The 19,022-nt window shown below is 41.2% G+C and overlaps 1 protein-coding gene across 1 annotated transcript; it reads right to left on the reverse strand.

Moving 5' to 3' along the window:
• Positions 1 to 33: 33 nt before the first annotated feature.
• cavin1a (caveolae associated protein 1a) lies at positions 34 to 18,206 on the reverse strand. Its single transcript, XM_073494642.1, has 2 exons — positions 17,492 to 18,206; positions 34 to 2,634 (listed from the first exon to the last, which is right to left on the reverse strand). The coding sequence occupies exons 1-2, from the start codon at positions 17,990 to 17,992 to the stop codon at positions 1,867 to 1,869; spliced, it is 1,269 nt and encodes a 422-aa protein (XP_073350743.1). The 5' UTR covers positions 17,993 to 18,206; the 3' UTR covers positions 34 to 1,866.
• Positions 18,207 to 19,022: the final 816 nt, after the last annotated feature.

Below are 19,022 nucleotides of genomic sequence, written 5' to 3' on the forward strand. Positions count from 1 at the left end.
AATCATAAGCCCATGTGATTTCACAAGCCTGTATTTGATTTATTTGCTCTTTTATGAAACATTAACTTGGAGTTACAGCAAAATGTCAGTGTGGATATATGGTATGCACATACTTACTTTTCACAATCACACACAAACATTCACACAAACACACACGATTACACACCATTGTTCTCTGTCCTTCTCACTGTTCTCTACCCTGCTCTGTGCTCGCAGGGAGCACTCTTCTTAATTGCATTCCCCAGCCCATTGATTATTTTAATGGTGTTCCATGCAACGCAGTGGGCCTCTGCGTGCCTGCACCACATCAAGATCACACAGTCTCCAGGGAGGACAATAGGAGCACCTTCTTCCTGTCATGTCTGCAGCCCTGTGTGCTCGTTTTACACAATTAAAAGTGGCAATGATTGAACATTGCTATTGCAATTTTACATCAGGCTCAGATAACTACAATCCAATTGTCATGAAGTCCTCTAATCCTGCATGATTATCTCCTCTAATACGCAATGATAACCTCATTTATGAATTATGGTCAGATGGCTTCAGGAAGGATATTCCTTTTATAATACTGAGGAACTACACAAGACTGTACTCCACGGTTCTGACATTTGTCAAAGTTCATCGCCATTCCTAAAACTTGGCAGCGTGCCGTCTCACTTAGACTGCATTTAGGATGATATTTGCATCTCCATGTGTTACGTATTGAGTCATTAAACTGTCATTTTCTTCTTCAGACCATCATTTTTCTGCCTGCAATTACACTGGGAAAATTTAATAGGGATGTGCAAATGTACTGTGATGAGCTGTGACCATGGTGACAAAGTAATTTTTCTTCTCCTCTGTGCAAGGTGTGCTAGGTGGAAGTCAGCGAATATACATCATGTCCAGATGCAATAAATATAGCAGGGTGATTTTATGGTGTTTTCAAGAATGTAAAATTCTAAATTTCATTGCTATCAGCAGGTCTTCATAATCCTTTGCTCACAAACTTTTTAATCAAAGCAAAAAATGTCTATACAGGATATTGACCTGCTTTGCAACATTAAACATTAGATCTAAAAATGATAGACGTAACTTTCATATAGTGCTATCTGTAAGTGTTTAAATACTCTAATAGTTTAATTTATCAGTGTTTTAATGTTTTTGATGTACTTTAGCAGAGATTAAGCTACATTTTTAGTCAATAGCATTTGTAATAAACATTATATCGTAACTATTTGGCACAATGCCTGAGTGATTGGCAGCATATAAGCTTTATTCACTAATGCTTCTAACATGTGCTTGCATGTTCTTTAAGTCAATGATTACTTCTCCGCCTGTCTCCTCAGTTCTTTATTCCCTCTGTAGGCCTGAGCCTTGCCTAATCGTTAATTGTTTGTTCAGCACGTGCTCATAACATCATTGAAACCATCCATTAAAACATAAATCCTGCCAACAACTTCCTGTTACCATACCTCTTAAGGTGCATATCATACATGGCAAATATTATATAACACATCTCAATAGCAAAGACTATTTATATCTTTTTTTTCTTATAGCCTTATATATCTATTTATCAAACCAACAACAAACAGTAAATACAACAAACATACAGGTCTAAGATAACCAGTCAGCCTGCACCATCTTTCAAAAGCTAGCTTTCTTTTTATTTCATTTTTCTTATTTATATGCTAAAGAGGAGCAAATATGAAAGTCGTTCCTGTTGGGAACAATAAAAAGAGATCAGAAAACAGATGAGACGTCCTAGATTGTGATCACATCTAGAAAGTCCCTACGACTAATATTGTGTCCTTGTGATTAGACTCATTCATCAAGACTCGGTTCCCCTCTTTTTCCTTTTATCTCTCTCCGCAGAGCTGGGACGCTCTATTCGCTTTGGGCCTTCTTTAGGTGGTCTGGCTCCACGCTGACAAGTTGAGAGTCCTCAGTCACCTCCAACAGAGCCTCCATCTCCGGGGTGTCTACATGCACCAGCTCCCCTTCCTCCACCTCCACGTGCACACCCAACCCGTTCTCCTCTCCCCCTGGCTGGTCCTCGGCCTCGGTCACCTCCACCATCTCTGTGTTCTCCAACACCTCCTCCTCCCCTTCTCGGATCTTCTTAACATGGAAGGTGAAGGGAGGCACACGGTACACAGTGGTCTTGGACCGGGCGTAGACTGTGTGGTCAGGGGTGAGGGACTTCTTCACCTTGTCTTTCGAGCTCTTCATCTTTGCCCGACGCTCCATATTGGGGGTCATGCGGGTCCCGAGCTTGCCAATCTTCTTCTCCAGGCTGTGCTTGGTTTTCTCCAGGTTGTCGCGGGTTCTCTGTCTCGTCTTCTCCAGGTTGTCGCGGGTTCTCTGCTTGGTTTTCTCTAAGTTCTCCTTGGTCTTTAGCTTTGTCTTCTCCATTTTCTCTTTGGAGAAGGCTTTCTTTATGTTGTCCACTTGCTGCTTGGTGGTGCGTTGAAGACGCTTGGTACGAGACTCCTCGATAATCTCCTCAATCTCCACCTCTTCGTCTGAGTTGAGATTGTCTGGGACACCCTCTTGACCCTCCTCACGTATCTGCTCCAGTCCCTCCACGGCTTTACCTTCAACGACTGTCTCTGCTGTCTTGGTTTTGGATGTCTTCGGTGGCTTCACTTGGTCCTGAGGAAGAAAAATAGGAACGATAAGCAAAACACAAGACTATTCAGCCACAGCTGCATTATATTAAGGGAACACAATGTGTGAACTGAATAACATTTTCAATTTGACATTTACTGCAAAATTAGCAGACACGCTGCTGCACTGATTGTATGGTGTGATTAATGTAAATTATGGAATTTCATTTAATATGTCAGGTGAAAATCATCAGCCTGAGGAAGGGAAGTTAATGGCCTTTGGCTGAGAAATTAAACTGAAAAGGTGAGAATGATACTACACATGTCATCTACACATTAAGTGCACACAACATTTCACTGCTGGGAGCTAGTGTAGACTGCCATCTAGTGGTGTCAATGGTATACCAACAATGTATACCATTGACCCAGTTATCTTACATTTCCTAAAAAATAAACTTAAAAAAAGGTAAGACCATAAGCTAGTGTAGTCACATATATTGCACATAATATAACTATGGGCCTAAAAGGAAAACATATTATCAGTACAGTCATCTTGAAACTAAAGCCAACAAGCTTAACATCTAACCACAGGTTTGTTTCCTGCAATTTCTTTTTTCTATAACTCACACACTTTCATTATTGTAACTTAAAGGACTAATTGTTAGTCAAATCCAGTAATTAAAGAGGACTTTAGGGGATTTTATAGTTACAAATATTTAGAATTTATAAAAATTTATAGATTACCAAGATCTATAAATTATAGATGTTCTGTATTTTAAATTGTTGCTTTCACTTCAATGGAAAGACTTGGTGGTTAGTGCGGTTTCACTTCAACTATATAATTTGCAGCACAGCAGTACAGCAATTTCATACCGGGTCAGACAAATAACTTGTGTAAACGCACACGTGTAGCCATACTATCAGTACTAAATGGAGCAATGCAGAAAAAAAACCTTAAGTTTTAAAACCAGCATGTTTACAGTGCAGTTGTTGCTAAAGGTTTTTCCATTAAAAAGGCATATCACCTGTTAAAACAACAAACTGCACTCCTTTAATGCTGAGTGCAAACAATAAATCAGTACTGCAGCAACGATATTTCCATATTGTTTGGCAGGACACTGTCATTGTGGTACAAGATATCCACAGAGGGAGAGGCAGCACTATGCCAACAATGTTATCCCGCTAACAGCATGTCTGTGACCCCTAGAGGGATTAGAGGTCCCACCCTGATGCGCCTCACTGCTTCTCTTCTCTTTAATACTTGCAGCATCATCATCTTCACTGAATTTGTAGAAACATGGGATTGAGTCATCATGGCCACTGCCGACACCTGTGCCATCATATTAATAGTTCTTATCAAAACAGCTTTCATGCAATGTTAAGTCTTTGGCTAAACTCTTAAAGGTTAAGCACATCTTTTATGTAAATAACCTCAAATATGGAAAAACAAAGCAAAATGAAAGCATCCTTTAATTCATTTCCATGTCTTCACCATTTTTTAGCATTACTAGGATGACTCACAGGATCATAGTGTGGATAATTTTAATATATTAGCAGGTTTGAATAGAAGGTTCACATTCTGAATTTTATCCTGAAAGTAAAAGCAATCTTGGTTTGATGTACACATGCTTAATTTGAGACAAAATACAATATGTCCCCTACTCAGTTTTGTCCGATATTGACACATGCAGTGGGGAGATGGGTTCAAGAAGAGTGTTTTTCAGCCTGTTGCCACATGCAGACTGAATCTCACATGAATAATTGAAACCGATATAAAGCACCGCTGACTGTTAGCAGATGTCTGTTTGTCTCCACCATAAGGTTTCACACCAACTCATTTGAGAATATTATGAAACAGTTTAATAGGGCAGCAATAACTTGCCAAATTAATCACCATGGTGACAGATTAAATGTATGCATCACCTCTGACGTGAGTAAACATATTCATCACCCACTCTCATTTGAAGCTTAATCACGCTTTCTCTCCCACCTGCCTAGCTGTCAATTTAGATTATAAAATCATTGCTGCTTTTACTCTCGTTCGCTGTATTCATTGCAAAACCTCTTCCCTTATCTCATGTGAAACTAGCAAGTCGGACTAAATCCCCTTTAATAGCATTTAAATGAAAACCCCTGCAATGTGGCTATTTACTTCACAAATAAATGTCCTGCAATTCAGCATCTTGACTTGCAGAACATCTGAGGTGGATAAGATATACACTACTCATACTAGAGTAGGGCACAGGAAACGAAAGCTAACACAATATCAGGTAGCATGACAGTTAACTTTGTCTTCAGTGTGGCCTCATCTATTATGAGATGTTCAACTGAGACACATCTTGGCTTGTCACTGTCAATATCAAAGTAGAATATGGGTTTGAACACAACAAATACATCGTGAAGCTGGGTTTTGTAGTGTTATGTCATTAGTAATGTGCAATATTTATAGTAAAATTGGATTTCTCTACTGGATATCAACCTTCTGTAAGAAAAACAAAACACCTGTTAGGTCATGTGATCGGCAAATCTCCCTGGGCAGTTCAAATATTGCCATATGATCCATCATAAAATGGGCATTGCCTCCTTATCTGGTGCCGTGTATGGTGTGGGCCTGGCCGACCCGCTCTGTATGGGTTTATTTTGGGCTGGCCTTTCCCTCTCTCTGGATTCCATCTACCGTTCTCTGGCTACTGGCCACCGCAGCGTTCAGTCCTGCCGAACCCCCCCTCCCTAACCACACAACACCCTCGCCTCCCACACAGCAACAGATAAACACATTGCCTGTCACCATAGAAACCACCTGCTCATGTTGTCTCTGGGGGTGGTGAAATTTAGCTGGATAAGCAGCTGACATCTCTACAACAATATACAGACATGAGGTTCTCAGTTGTTGTGAGTGCATTACAATTAAACTGAAATAAATACTGCAGCTGCTTTTTCGACATGCATGCAGAGCAAAGTGAGTGCACTGATTACTGGGAGATATTTTTGAATGCATTAGCACATAATCCTACCCCCACAGTTTTCCATAGATTCTGTCAGAATGATGTAATATGACGGGGAAACCGAATGGGACAAAATTATGCAAAGTGTTGAATGTGACCAGACGTTTGACTAGAACTTCATGAAGCCTTTAAAAATAAACCCACACACAGTAAACATGTGTACTCACAGTGGCATTAAGTACATAAATACACTTTAGACTGTGAATAGCTGCTAAGAAGCTGTCCAGGTGACCTCATATGTCCCTGGCAAAACTTGTTTGCTGCTGTAGGGTGAATTCTGCAGGTGGGCTAAATGTTGATCTTACATTTACAAAATACGTCTAAGTGTACCTCTTGTGTTCCTGGAAAAAACAGCCCTTAGGAAAGACAACATTTGTGAATAATACACACATACAAGTAAAACACTATGCATGTGTGTAAATATTCACGCTGAAATGGGTACACACACCCTCAACCACAGAAACGCAGTTATAAACAGTTTTTCCATGAAGCCAAACTGTAAACACTTTTCATAAGAAGTAGCAGCCTGAACAGGAAGCTTCTGCGGCCAATGGAAAAACAGCAGTGCACGGCATCCTGGGAATAGCTGAGGTCATACAAAACACTGATATTACAACATGGTCTAGGACTGTGTCAGCTCCCTACCTCACAAAAGCTATGTGCTGCTTAATTTTAATCATCACTGCACACAGCCAAACTCTGACATAAACCTGAACATTTATGGAAAACACAATTCAACACACGGCAAAGGATTTCCATACAGTGTTTACTCTGGGTTTGTTAATGACTGTGAATAGGCTTTTTGGTTTAACTGGTTACTGATCACATTTTGACATTATGCCCTTCCATTATCCCTCACAAACTTGTCAAGTCGTAAGCTTCTGTCAGTGCATTAATATTTCTTGTGATGTGAAATAACGCTGATAGAGCATATGGGCCGATACTGATGCTAATAATTAGGTAATTTAAGAAAAAGCTGCTAACATTACAGATGTTGTATAGATTATAAATGTCGATAGTAATGTTTTTAAACATAAATACAAACAAAACAAAAACAATCTTGACAGACATCTCTTTGAATTTGACATTTTTTACCAAAAACAGACACATTGCATGTTGCAACATTTTGCTGTCTGCATTCTTTAATCTTGACTCAGACATCTGAATCTGTGGAAATTGTGATAATATCAGCAAACCCTGTTTGGGTTTCTGTGCCTGATTACAAAAGGGAGAGACGGGGAGCTTGAGGAGGAAGATGGTAAGTCCATTAGTGTGCCTGTGTAACCTTCCTCTCTCCTCCCACTTACCAGCAATGGAAAAGTCGGCACTGTGTGTGTGTGTGTGTGTGTGTGTGTGTGTGTGTGTGTGTGTACTGACAGGTACCAGGGGAGTGGTGACTGAGTGCATGTGTGCTCTACTCAGTAAGAAGGTGGTCTGTTGCTAATGTCTCTTTCCTCCAAAAGTGGCATAAATCATACCTCATGGAAAAGATGGCTAGAGAGTGGGTTCTTGAATGTGTGTGTGAGTGTGTGTGTGTGTTTGAATTGCTCAGACAAGCCAGCAACTGTCTGAGCCATCTCTCAGTGGGAGGAACAACACAGGAGGCGCAATTAAAAAAAAACCCAGCACACTGAGGGGAAAGATTTTGCTAAACAGCAACAACCTATTAAAAACCTACTTTCTCAAACGATGGTGAATATTATGTAATCTTCAAAAAAAAAAAAAAAAAAAAAAAAAATGTAAGGCATTCATATAACAACAGCAATGCTTTCTCGTTGTCTAAATATTATCAGAGGCAAATGGTTCTGTGTCTGACTCATGCGAGGTCTCTGGGATAATTTAATCATTGACTGTTACCATGGACAACAGAGCAAACTATTCTCAATCAGCTCAACAGAGACCACAGCCTCTCTCCATCCCCTTCTCTGTCTCTCTCTGCTGTTACAAGATCTTCACCCAGTCCAATAGTCTTGCTTAGTTATTTAAATATGTTGTCACCCACATCATACCACGTCATGATGTCTCTAAAAAAAGATGTGTGTTTTGATTGCACGGTTTATGCAATCAAAAATGACCCCGTCGTCTGCTATGTGCTATTGCAAGGTGGCTCGGCAGGGTACGGTTATTATTCTGTGCCATTATTCAAAAAACTTAAAATAATGATCAGTTAACTGTATACAGTTATGATTAAAACACATGCTATGGAAAAAAAACTGTATTTCTTTCAGTAATGCACCAATGACATTATGTCAAACATTATCCAAACAAGGAATATATTCTGATTCGATTTAATATATTTTTTTCGTTCTTCAATACCTGAGTGGTTGGTAAGTGGAGACACTTTTGTTTAGATAACAAATCCATGCACATTAACATTACGAGCCTGATCCACCTACATGCATGCAGACATTTAGCAACTCACTGGCTTGTAGATAAACACACACACTGAAAGACACACACGGCATTCCTTTTAAGGCAGTGTGATGAAAGGCCTCTTCGGTGAATCACAGGGGCAGCTGTCTGATCCTGTCCAGTCCTTGCAGCTGTGCACTCAGCTTTCACAATGAGTGATATCACTGACCCTTCTGCCCCTCCAGAATGGGAAAAGGCCAAACGAAAGATTGACATGAAACAGAGGTGCAGGTTTGCATGTTATAGTCTCCGTAGAGGCCTGAATCGCGATGCTTTGATCCCTAAAGAGTGTTCGGAGGCTAAAATAAGGACGCTAATGTGCTCGGGTCATTAGTATTGATGCCTCCGACACTCTCCTAAATAAGGCTCAAACAATTCACAGATGACTGGTCCAGCTGCCTACTATCTCATGCATTTTTGGGTGACTCATGACTGAGGGAACAATGCAAATTCTGTTTCTCGAAACTCTCTTGTTTTTTTTTTTCAGAACAACCTATTCGTGTGGTGCTGTGTTTAAGATCCCTGCTGGTAATGGAAACATTAACAACCAATCCCACTCTGTCTATAGACAGATTCATCCAAAGAAAGGGGCTCTGTGTACCATACAGCCAACATGGCGATGTCATGTTACAGTGCACACCACAGGAAGGGAGTTCCTTGGTTTGTCTGTCACAGTGATTTGTGATTTTGCACACGGGGACCTGAAGAGGGAAGCCCTTTTCCACAGCTCAGCCTTCCCACATCCATAACTCTGAAACCACTGGAATCCCAGAGTTAGTCCCATGCAAAGATAGAAAATTTACTTTTCCATTTACGTCTGTGTGTGAACTGGCAGCTACAGTGCTGGAACATATTATATAACTATCCCTTTTTCTGTGACGGTACCATTCAGACTTACACTAAAGGGGTACAGTAGGTACAGGTTGGAAGGCACAAGCATGAAATTGCATGTCCTTCAGCAGTGAGCATGAAGAGCTTTTAAAAGTGAAACAGTGTCCTTATTCTTCTCTGTGCAAAGCACAGGATGTGTTATTAAAAACAGGGCATGAAAAAGGCCAACATAATCATTAATGACCAATGACTCCTGCCAGATAACACTGGAGCTATGAGAAGGAACAGAGCCATTCACCCACACTGCTGTGGTTTGTTCTGAATTGAGCTATTGTTTCTGTGATACTTAATAATGTGACTGGGACAATATAGATGGAAAATCTGACAGGCTGTAGAGGTTTTATGCTGTCTTTGTATGTCTTTGTAGCCGTAAGTCCTTGTAAGTACTATTTAACTGAAACGCAAACAATATTTTCCCAAACTTTGGATGAATACTTTCTTTTAATGACAAACTGTGTGTTATAAAATTGCTTATCTAAGTGACAAACCAAGAACATATGGATAAAATAAGGGCCAAAATTATAACTTTCCCCTTCAAAGGTTGCATCTCACCGATAACATCATTTAAGTATGATTTATATTATTTATAGATGAATCATCTGAAACATCCATGTGCATGCAAAGTCTAATCCCAAGGGTGCAAAAACCCACAGAGCGCCCTGGCAGGCTCTCAATGACAGCCTATAACTCACATGCCAGTGACAAGAAAAGCGAGCTGCCGCAGCACCACTGGGTAATATACCACCAGAGTAACCTGACTGCTGCACTGCAGACTGAAGGTTTGTGCATACCAGACTTTGCTTTCGCACGCTATTTGCAGGTAGTTTAAGTTTTATTTGCAAAAGTTTTGAGATATCCACCCCCAGTATTTATCGTCGGTCCAGGAACAATGTCCACGTGAAGAATTTTCATTGGGATATCCTTTCAATTAATGCTAAAAAAAAAATAAATAAATAAAAAAAGGCAATTACCTGTCATTACACCTGTAGATATAATGAGTGTACACCAGTTGCATGAACCCAACAACACATTTATCTGGAAAGAAGCCCACACAAACACGTATCCAACCAATTAATCAATCAATTGGTGCTGCTGACTGCTAAATTTAGACCCACTCAATGAAACAGGACACTACACCATATCATTCCATTACTGCTGGTGTATTTATAATCAAAACCAACATAGCGGTTTCCTTTAATACACTATCTCAGATAATTTGGCTGTGGCCTCATAGACGAAGGGTGTGCCTACAAATCTTGGAATAAACAGCACGGAGGGTATCGTCAGCTTCCACTGAGCTGTGATGATGTGGTATGTGGACACATTTCTGTTTGCCGGCCAAAACGCTGGATGACAACTACAACGGTTCAAATCGAGGGGCGACCTGATCGGTCTCCCAGCTGGTAAATCCTGTCTGCGGTTGTGGGATGGGGATGTTCAGTGAGACAAGAAGGCAGCTGGGGGCTGATCAGGCATCAGGACACATAAAATGTAGTTATTTTAATAGGACTACTAGCTCGGCGTGTCCTCTTGTAGATTCGGAGAAACAACTCACAGACTCCAGACCAACTTTTTTCTCCACCGACACGAAGTGGCCCTGAAAAACAATTGTAATGGTCCTGAAGTGAATGTTTACCTTCCCCAAATCAAAATGTTGTTTCTTCACTTCAATAATAATAATAATAATAATAATAATAATAATAATAATAATAATATAGACATGTGCAGAGTTTCTGCATGTCAGAATAGCAGGGATCAACTTTCTGCTGTACAAACTGTATATCCCAATGAGCAGTACAGGAAAGGCTACAGTAACACTATCAGCAAATCCTCTTCCTGCATGTCAGACACACAGCACACAGTGTTGTAAACTCGATCTGAGAAAGCAGCGCAGAGAGCAAATGTTCTGAATGGGAGTCTATAAAATTACAGTGAGTCCAATTATGTCAGACCAACCCTTAACCTTTGAGTTTCGAGTGTTCAGAATGGCCGGTCTTTATATAAACAGAAAAACAAGATGAACAATAGCAGAGGATGCTTTTTGGTACACTCCTGTTTGCAGTACATGATCATTTTCCACAGTGGCTTCAAAGACAAAGGGGATTTCAAAGCAAGGACAATGGTTTTTAGATCTATTCAAAATGTAAAACAATTACAAATGAAACAAAAATAATATTGTCATTTGTTCCTTGTGGTGTACAAAATGTAAGTGTGTCCGTAAGTGTGTCATAGAAAACAGAGAGAGAGAATCAGAGTGTTACAACATCCAGATTTGGCCAAGCATGCCAAGAGAAACATAGTTCTGGCTCCACGATGTTGAAAGAAAGATGATGAAAGGAAAAGACAAATGGGGAAGAGGCTTGAGTTTTAAGGACATGTCTGATAATTTGGGAAATACACTTATTTTCTTTCTTGCTGAGAGTTGGATGAGAACAATATCTCTCTCACATATATGAAATATGAAGCTACTACTAACTTAGCTTAACAATAAGACCGAAAAATAGAGGAAACAGCTCGCCTAACTCTATCAAAAGGCAACAAATCCAAGTATATAATCAATTGACAGGCTCTATCTAGGCTGTTACAAAAAAACAACAATTTGCGTTAGACCATGACTGTATGCAGTTACTGCCTGGAGTCTCCTCTGGTTTCCTGGCAAACTCACGGTAACAATCTGACTCCAGAGAGTACACTCCTGGTCACAAAACAGTCCAGTAATGAGTCATTTTAACACTTGGGCCTACATTTTTTGTGTGGATTAAAACAACAGGACATAACATGTTCAATTAGAGGTTTATTTGGTTTATTCAGGGTCACTGGTAGGCAGACTTTGCCAGGCTAGCTGTGTCCCGCCCTGTTTCCAGTCCCTGTGCTATCAAGCTAACAGGTTGATGGCAGCAGCCTCATATTTAGTGTAAATACATGAGAATGGTATTGATCATCTTATCTAACTCTTCTCATTTAGGAACTATGTTGAACTATTCCTTGAGCAAATTTTTAGGAGATGTATTTAAAATTGAACTGAGGTCACACCTGAGTTGGCAAAGTAATGTTTCATCAATGGTTATCTTTACCTTCAAAAATACTTTTTTATAATATCACATACTGTATATCTGATTGTTTTTTTGTCCTGAATGCCCTGGTCTTTCTCGTAAGCGACCCACAAACATGAACAACTGGACTCCTCGAACTCGGCTCGACATAGAAGCTGACATGCAACAGTGAAATGTGGAGCCTGCCAGATATCTTTCCACTAGTCCGGGAAAGGAGAGCGCTGCAGGAGAAAAGGACAGAGGAGAGAGTGGAAGGGGACAACTAAGTGTACAAGGGCTGTAGCAAATAGTGAATGAGGAGTGCCCTTGGTTCTGGATTAGATGACTGAGTGGGAGTAGAACCGGCTAAGTTGATAGTGGGGAGTGATAGGGGAGAGAAACGGAGAAGAAGGGAGGAGAGCAAGTGGGCATGTTGACAGGAGAGGCAGGGGGATACCAGCGGGATGAATCACAATGCTAACTTGGTTCTGCTGGTCGAGTGCTTTTTGGTCGAGTTGGTTCCAAACAAACTGCCTGCAAGGGTTTAGCTAAATACCAGAAAGCTGAAGTGGCCAAAAAAGCCTTGGCTGGATCTCTGTGTCTGGAGTAAGTGAAATGAAGTTGTTACATAGTCTGGTCAGGGTTAAAAGCTATTAAAGAAAAGTGGGCTGTGGCTCGCTGGCTGCGATCTGAGCTCTGAAAGCTCTGTGAGGTTGGTGTGGAATAAGTAGACTGTAACTGAGAAGACTTACATCTCTCTGATAGAGTCGACCACATGGCTATCACTGTCCCTGAACTGCAGCCAAATACACCCTGAATCCAGACTCACAGCAGTACAGTCTCACACTCTGATGGACAAACACTATCACATTGCATCAACCGGATTAATCCACCTAATAAAATAGATAATGTGCATTATGAAACAGACATGTGACCCCTAGAAAGAAATTGCAGTGCTTCTTTAACACACACACACACTAGTGGCAACTTGTCCACGTGAGACATCATTCCCAATGTAAAAACTGGTAAAAGGCTGAACTGCCAAAAAGCAGAACAGTTCTGGACTTAAAATGTTTAAAGGAAGGATACAACAATGCCTCACTACAATCTTAGGACAGGAAGCCTCTGCAGCAGGTGATTAAAACCGCCTAGGACCTCATTGGTACCCATTTACTGAGCATCAGTGATATTGGTGAACTGAGGCGTCTGCACAGAGGCCAAAGGATACTTTTACCTTTGAGGACTTCCTGAAATGAGAGCTAAAACAAAACAGGCAAAGAAAAAAGTTTGTCACACAGCAGGACACCTTACTCCATACAAGTCTCCTACTGTTGCCTGCCTGGTCTGAGGATGAGCACATACCTCAGCTATTTGGAAAAGGGCACCAGCCCTACTGTAGCTAACTGACAAGATACCTTTTCTCTTCCTGCCATCAATCATCTCTAAAAATAAAAAAAATATGACTATTTCTACAACCCTTTAAAAAACGGATTAATTGTAATTGTTGTCATTTTCCAGCAGAATCACTTTTCAGCTGTTCAAAAAGTCAAACACTTTGTTTGTTTGAATATGGAGATGCTACAGAAACAGAAAGGCCTCTTGAGAGACATTTACAGCATTTGCAACCACAATATTATTCATAAACCATTTCATCAGTGTATTTCCTGACAGCTACTGCTATTAGACAACATTACAACGGGAAATTAGACTTGTGGGGCTGAAATAAAATATTCAAATGCCTAGCAATACGAGACTAACGGGAAATAAGGAAAACCTGGACTCATTTCGAATCATTATGTTTCTCGTGGAAAGACAAGTGGTCTTTCAGAGACAGCAATATCAGACATAACGCAATCAGAGCAGGGAAACGCAGTAAGGGTGTGAAAGCGTCAGATCGTTGGCCATTTTGCAGCCTACAGAGCTGCGATGACAGGCTGGTTGAGTCTTGAGCAGTAGGAAGACCCTCAGCTGCTGCAAGGTCACTTCCACTAAGTCCAGAGGAAGGAAATGTGTTGCCTCCAACATACAGTACATTTCAAATTCATTTCACAACTCAGAAAATGTAAGTGCAATCTTTTAACTAAGGACTTTCTTTGCTGATTCCTTTGTTCAAGAGTGACGACAGTCTACAGTCCACAGTACAGAGACTAGTAACACCATCGTTTTCACATTACTCATGTATACAGAGTACATTTACTCAAGTACTGCACAATTTTGTAATCAATTAAATCAATTAAGTATTATTGCAGTATAATTATTGTATAATTTAGCTATCATGCAGTACATAAAGTAGTTACAATTAGTGATGATGCTAGTGGCACTGTGTATAAAGGCACTCTATTCTGCTACTTTATACTCGATTACATGCTGGAGGCAAATATTGTACTGTTTAAATTATTTTATCAGCAATCACATTAAAAAACACTGATTTAGATAATCGGCTGAATATCAGGCCGATAATCAGACAACCCCAGTTATACAGTAAACATGTAAATACACGGCCTTACTTTTACATTGTTGCACTGGTGCGTCTTCTATTTTCATTTAGGTGCACCAGCACATAATAATACACCCAATATACCCACTAATACATTTTGATTTAATTTCTTAAAAAATCTTGTTTTTTAACCTGACCTGCTGAATACTTATAATAATACTTGTATAGTATTTCTACATTGCGGTGTTGCTACTTCTTATTTAGTAAAAGATTAAAGATCTGCCGGCGTGTGTAATATACGTTTGGTAAACGTGTCTTCATGGCCCCACCCTGCTTGTTGCCAGGGGATCGTGCGTGCTACCGCTACTGCAGGTTTAATTATAAAGCATCACTGTCAAAGTCTTCCCGTGCTACAAATTCTGCAGTATGTGTCTATTCTCAGATTGCAGATTGAGACTTAGTGACAGCAGAGAAAAATACGGCACCTTCAGTTAAAGCTGGTATCAGTTTAATAAGGCAGAGCGCAAAGTTAATGCAGTTGAAATGGTTCACCTGTCTAACTCACATTTGAGCTTCACTTGACATTGACACTGTGGGTCAAAGGTAATATCAGTGAGGAAAGACCACACACACACACTCACACACACTGCACTAGCAGTACCAAGTTAACCATAACCTCTACATGCCTAACCCTGATCTCATCCTAATGCTAAACTTAACCCCCTCTAACACATTAGCACACAAACAGACAGTGGAAAGGGGTGAAACCTGACTGAGAGCCAGTGTTGATTTGCTATGCTGCCAATAACTGACCAGCCTATCTGTCAGTTAATTAAACTGAACCCGGTTCAGCCCTCCTCTGGCAAAAAATAGAACATGGGAGCCCGAAACAGCTACTGCAACATGGGAGCTGCAGCAGCTCCTACAACCGCTTCGAAAATGTGACACTCATCAAGTTTTGACGGCGATAAGAGCGTTACAGGTGAGACAACGACAACGGTTTTGATTGTGTCTGCTAAAGCACAAACATAACTCAGAGTCAGAGTAAAAACACACGTTCAAACTGTTGTATGCACACTCTCCCACGCTGACAATTGCACTTGCAGTAGACTACATAGTGTCACAAACAGCAGGAGACACCTGCTTTACAGAGTAATTTATTAAGGCCAGTGTCTATGATTGGATTTCTGCTAGATACCAATAGTGTAACCTGCTCCCACAGTGGACATCCCAGGAGGAGGGGGGTGTGAAAACGTTTGCCTGCCAGTGCAGATCCTGAAAGCAACTCTACTCACGAGAGCCTTGCAACTCTCAGATTCACCATCACTAATGTGTTTGAAGAAAATCTTCTCCCTTTTCCAGCGAGCACACTGCAGAAGTTAAGAGGTGATTGGTTATTTCTTGAGCATGAGAAGCTGTGAGTTTAGCAGCCAAGAGTGGCACATTGAGTCTCAAATGCACAAAGGCAGTTAGACCAATATTTGGTCCACTCTTACCCGAGAATTCATATCATTTCCTTTATTTTTTTTTATATTTCTACCCATTTTCTTTCTAAGATGTTCGTGATCTCAGCTGTTTGTCTGAGGAGGAGCTACCATGCTCCCCAACATAAATTTGATACTGCCTCCAGGTATTCAGGGGCACTTCTGTGCACTAGAGCTGCAATGATTTATTGGTTAGTTGTCAACTATTTTGCTAAGTGATGAATCCATTTGAATTCTCTGTTTCCAACTTCTTAAATGTGAATTTTCTAGTTTATTGCCTCCTCTGTAACAGCAAACTAAAAAATCTTTGAGTTGTGGACAAAGCGAGACGTTTTAAAAGGACGTCATCTTGGGGTTTGAAATTAGAAACACTAATCCACATTTTTCTGACATTTTACAGACCAATAATCAAGTCCATTAACCGTGAAAACAATCAACAAAGAAAATAAGTGTTAGTTGTAGCCCTACTGGGCACCGTGAATGCACTCCCACTTCTGGGAAATCTTTTATAATAAAAACTACATCTTCATCTCACATGGCAGCAGCCTGCCAACTATCTGTCCTCTGAGCACCCAGAAGTGGGGCGTTGGTCTCAAGTCTTGTCTCAAGTAGCCCCTCATGCCAGTGTTTATAGGCCTTATATTTGTATTTACACCCACTGGTCTTTATATAGTTTCATTAGGTAATCATGCAGTCCTTCGCAGTGGGAGGGGTCACTATCTGCCTTCATTTTTCCATGGAAGCTCATAGTATTCCCTTCATTGGTGAGAGGAGCGTGAATACAAACTATACAACAGCTTCTAAACAGAGCGGCGCAGTGACTGGTTCTTCGTAAACATTACAGCCTCATTTAGGAAAAAAGTGATTCAGACATTTATGTCATGGAAAGCACAGAGTCGAAGCTCTGGCCAGCATCCTCCATCCTGAGGTAGGATCACAGCCCCTTCTCATTTTCACTAACGAGGGTCAACTCGAGCCACAGTGAGACTCTAACTCACTCTGCTGAGATGATGTCAAAAGGTTGCTCTGATGGTTTGATAGATTCTCAGGTGCATTTCACACTCCCTCACCAACTTTCCCTTCTCATGAGGGGAATGCAACACACCCCTTTTCAGGAATATGAACATGTACTGTGAGTGGAAGTTCAGCAAATTTGTGTTAAAGTCTTGCCACCACATTCTCAAAGTAGGACTGGGCGATATGGCGTTAAAATAATATTGTGGTATTTTTAGGCTAAATTGCAATACGCGATACATGTCTCGATATCTTGAAATCTCAAACGCTCTTCATAAATGCGAGGACTGGGGGGGAAAAATATAATTTAACAATATTTTTGATGAAATACCTCGATATCGATATTATAAGGATGTCTATTGGTGCCTCGCAAGTATTAGAACAGGTAGAGTTGAGAAAATGACATCACTTTACTGTAATGCAGCCTTTAAAACCAGTAAAAGACAACACTTATGCCATATCGCGATGTAACGATATCCAAAATCTAAAAGTCTCGCATCAGGATGACGATATAGTATCGATATATTGCACAGCTCTCTCTCAAACAAAGAGTATTTGCTGCTACTCATGATAAAAATAATAAAAGAAGAAGCTCATATGCACACTGCAGTGTTCAGTACCACTTCACCTGGTAGATGAGGACTTTGAAGTTGCGTCTCTTGAGCAGCTCGTTCTCGTTGTTCTCCAGCTTCTTGATCTGGCCCGCCTGCTTCTCCAGGTTGCTGCGCACCGTCTTGACGTTGACGCTGACCTTCCGTACCTTGTCCAGCATTTTGTTGACCGTGTTGGCCGTGCCGACGTGGTTCTTGGACAACTTCGCCAGCTCCCCTTGGATGTTCGACACTGACTTCTCCATGGCCTCCTGCCGGGCCTCGAGCCCGTTCTGGGTCTGCTGGATCTGGTCCACCACCCCGATAATCTTGTCTAGCAGAGACAGAACCATGACCCCGTTCATCTGCGCTTCGCTCTTGCCTCCGGGGCCGGTGGCCAGCACCAGGTCCACCTCCTCAGCAGGGTCATCGTCATCTACTGCCGGCTCGGTGGCAGCACCCACCAGAGCGACCTCCTCGTCATCATAGGCCACTTCTTCCAGTGTTGCGTGCTCCTTTTTGACACCTGTATCCGCCATGGCTGTCAGCTCCGATCACACACGGTCTGCACACTCACTACAGATAAAAATACACTGCTGAAAAACAACCTGCAGGAGCCACGCTGCACAGAAATCTCCTCCTAATCCTTTCTATTTTCTTTCAGACAACTTTCTTTGCCACTTGATTGCTTCTTTCTAGTCTACTTCACACCTAAACTTTCTCTTCGCCCTCGCTCTCACACACTGTGTCTCTCTCTCTGCCTCTGCTCTGGGATGCCAGCCAGCCAAGGGGAGTAGGGCCTCTCACAGCTGAGGCATGTGTGCCCTGACTCAAATGCCTCTGCTCCCTGTGAAACCACCCAGTCAAACTTTTCCCTTCTTACACCCGGCCCACGCCCCAGACTCCCCCCCGGCTGCTGGGGCTCCACCCTTTTCTGTCCCCACAGGGCAGCAGCAAGACTCCACCTCTTATGGTGACAGGACACTGAAACAGGGAGCGGTGAGGGCCACCAGAGGCGAGGTCCAGTACCATCAGTTCAGCCCATCTCATAGTCTCTGAAATCATGGCAACTATGTACGAAACACAGAATGATTTAATCAATTTTACATGTCAACACTTATTGCGTGTAACTGCTGCTGGAAAATCCTGTGATTTAAGCCACCAGATCGTTGTTAGTCTCCCCCCTTTGATATTTTATGTTGACTTATGGAGACCATTTGAGGATAGACTGCACAACATCACATTGATCATGCTAATCCTCAAAAAATTTGACTTATTTTTGCAAAGACATGTTGATAATTCATGTGTGATTTGTGTTAGAAAGTAATCTTCCATGTTTGGAAGGAAGATGGCACGTTCATTTACACAAACTTTAATTCAATAACAACAATAAAAAAGTAAATATTGTAAGCTAAGCAGTGTTTCACCAATTAGTCTCACTATATTGTTGATGGCATTAAAATCCCTTTTAACATAGTCTGTCTTACATTTCCAGATAAATGTGAGTCAGAGGTCAAGGGTCATGCACATCTCAATCAACCTACAACCGTCCGCGACGAACAAATTCAG

This window comes from Pagrus major, chromosome 23, assembly GCF_040436345.1.
Source record: "Pagrus major chromosome 23, Pma_NU_1.0".
NCBI lineage: Eukaryota > Metazoa > Chordata > Actinopteri > Spariformes > Sparidae > Pagrus > Pagrus major.

Bases quoted from the DNA above. Each gene is read 5' to 3' on its own strand.
- cavin1a (XM_073494642.1), bottom strand. From the start codon at position 17,992: ATGGCGGATACAGGTGTCAAAAAGGAGCACGCAACACTGGAAGAAGTG. The intron at 2,635-17,491 runs GTGAAGTGGTAC...TTTCTTCCTCAG, and splicing joins TCAAAGTCCTCATCTACCAG to GACCAAGTGAAGCCACCGAA.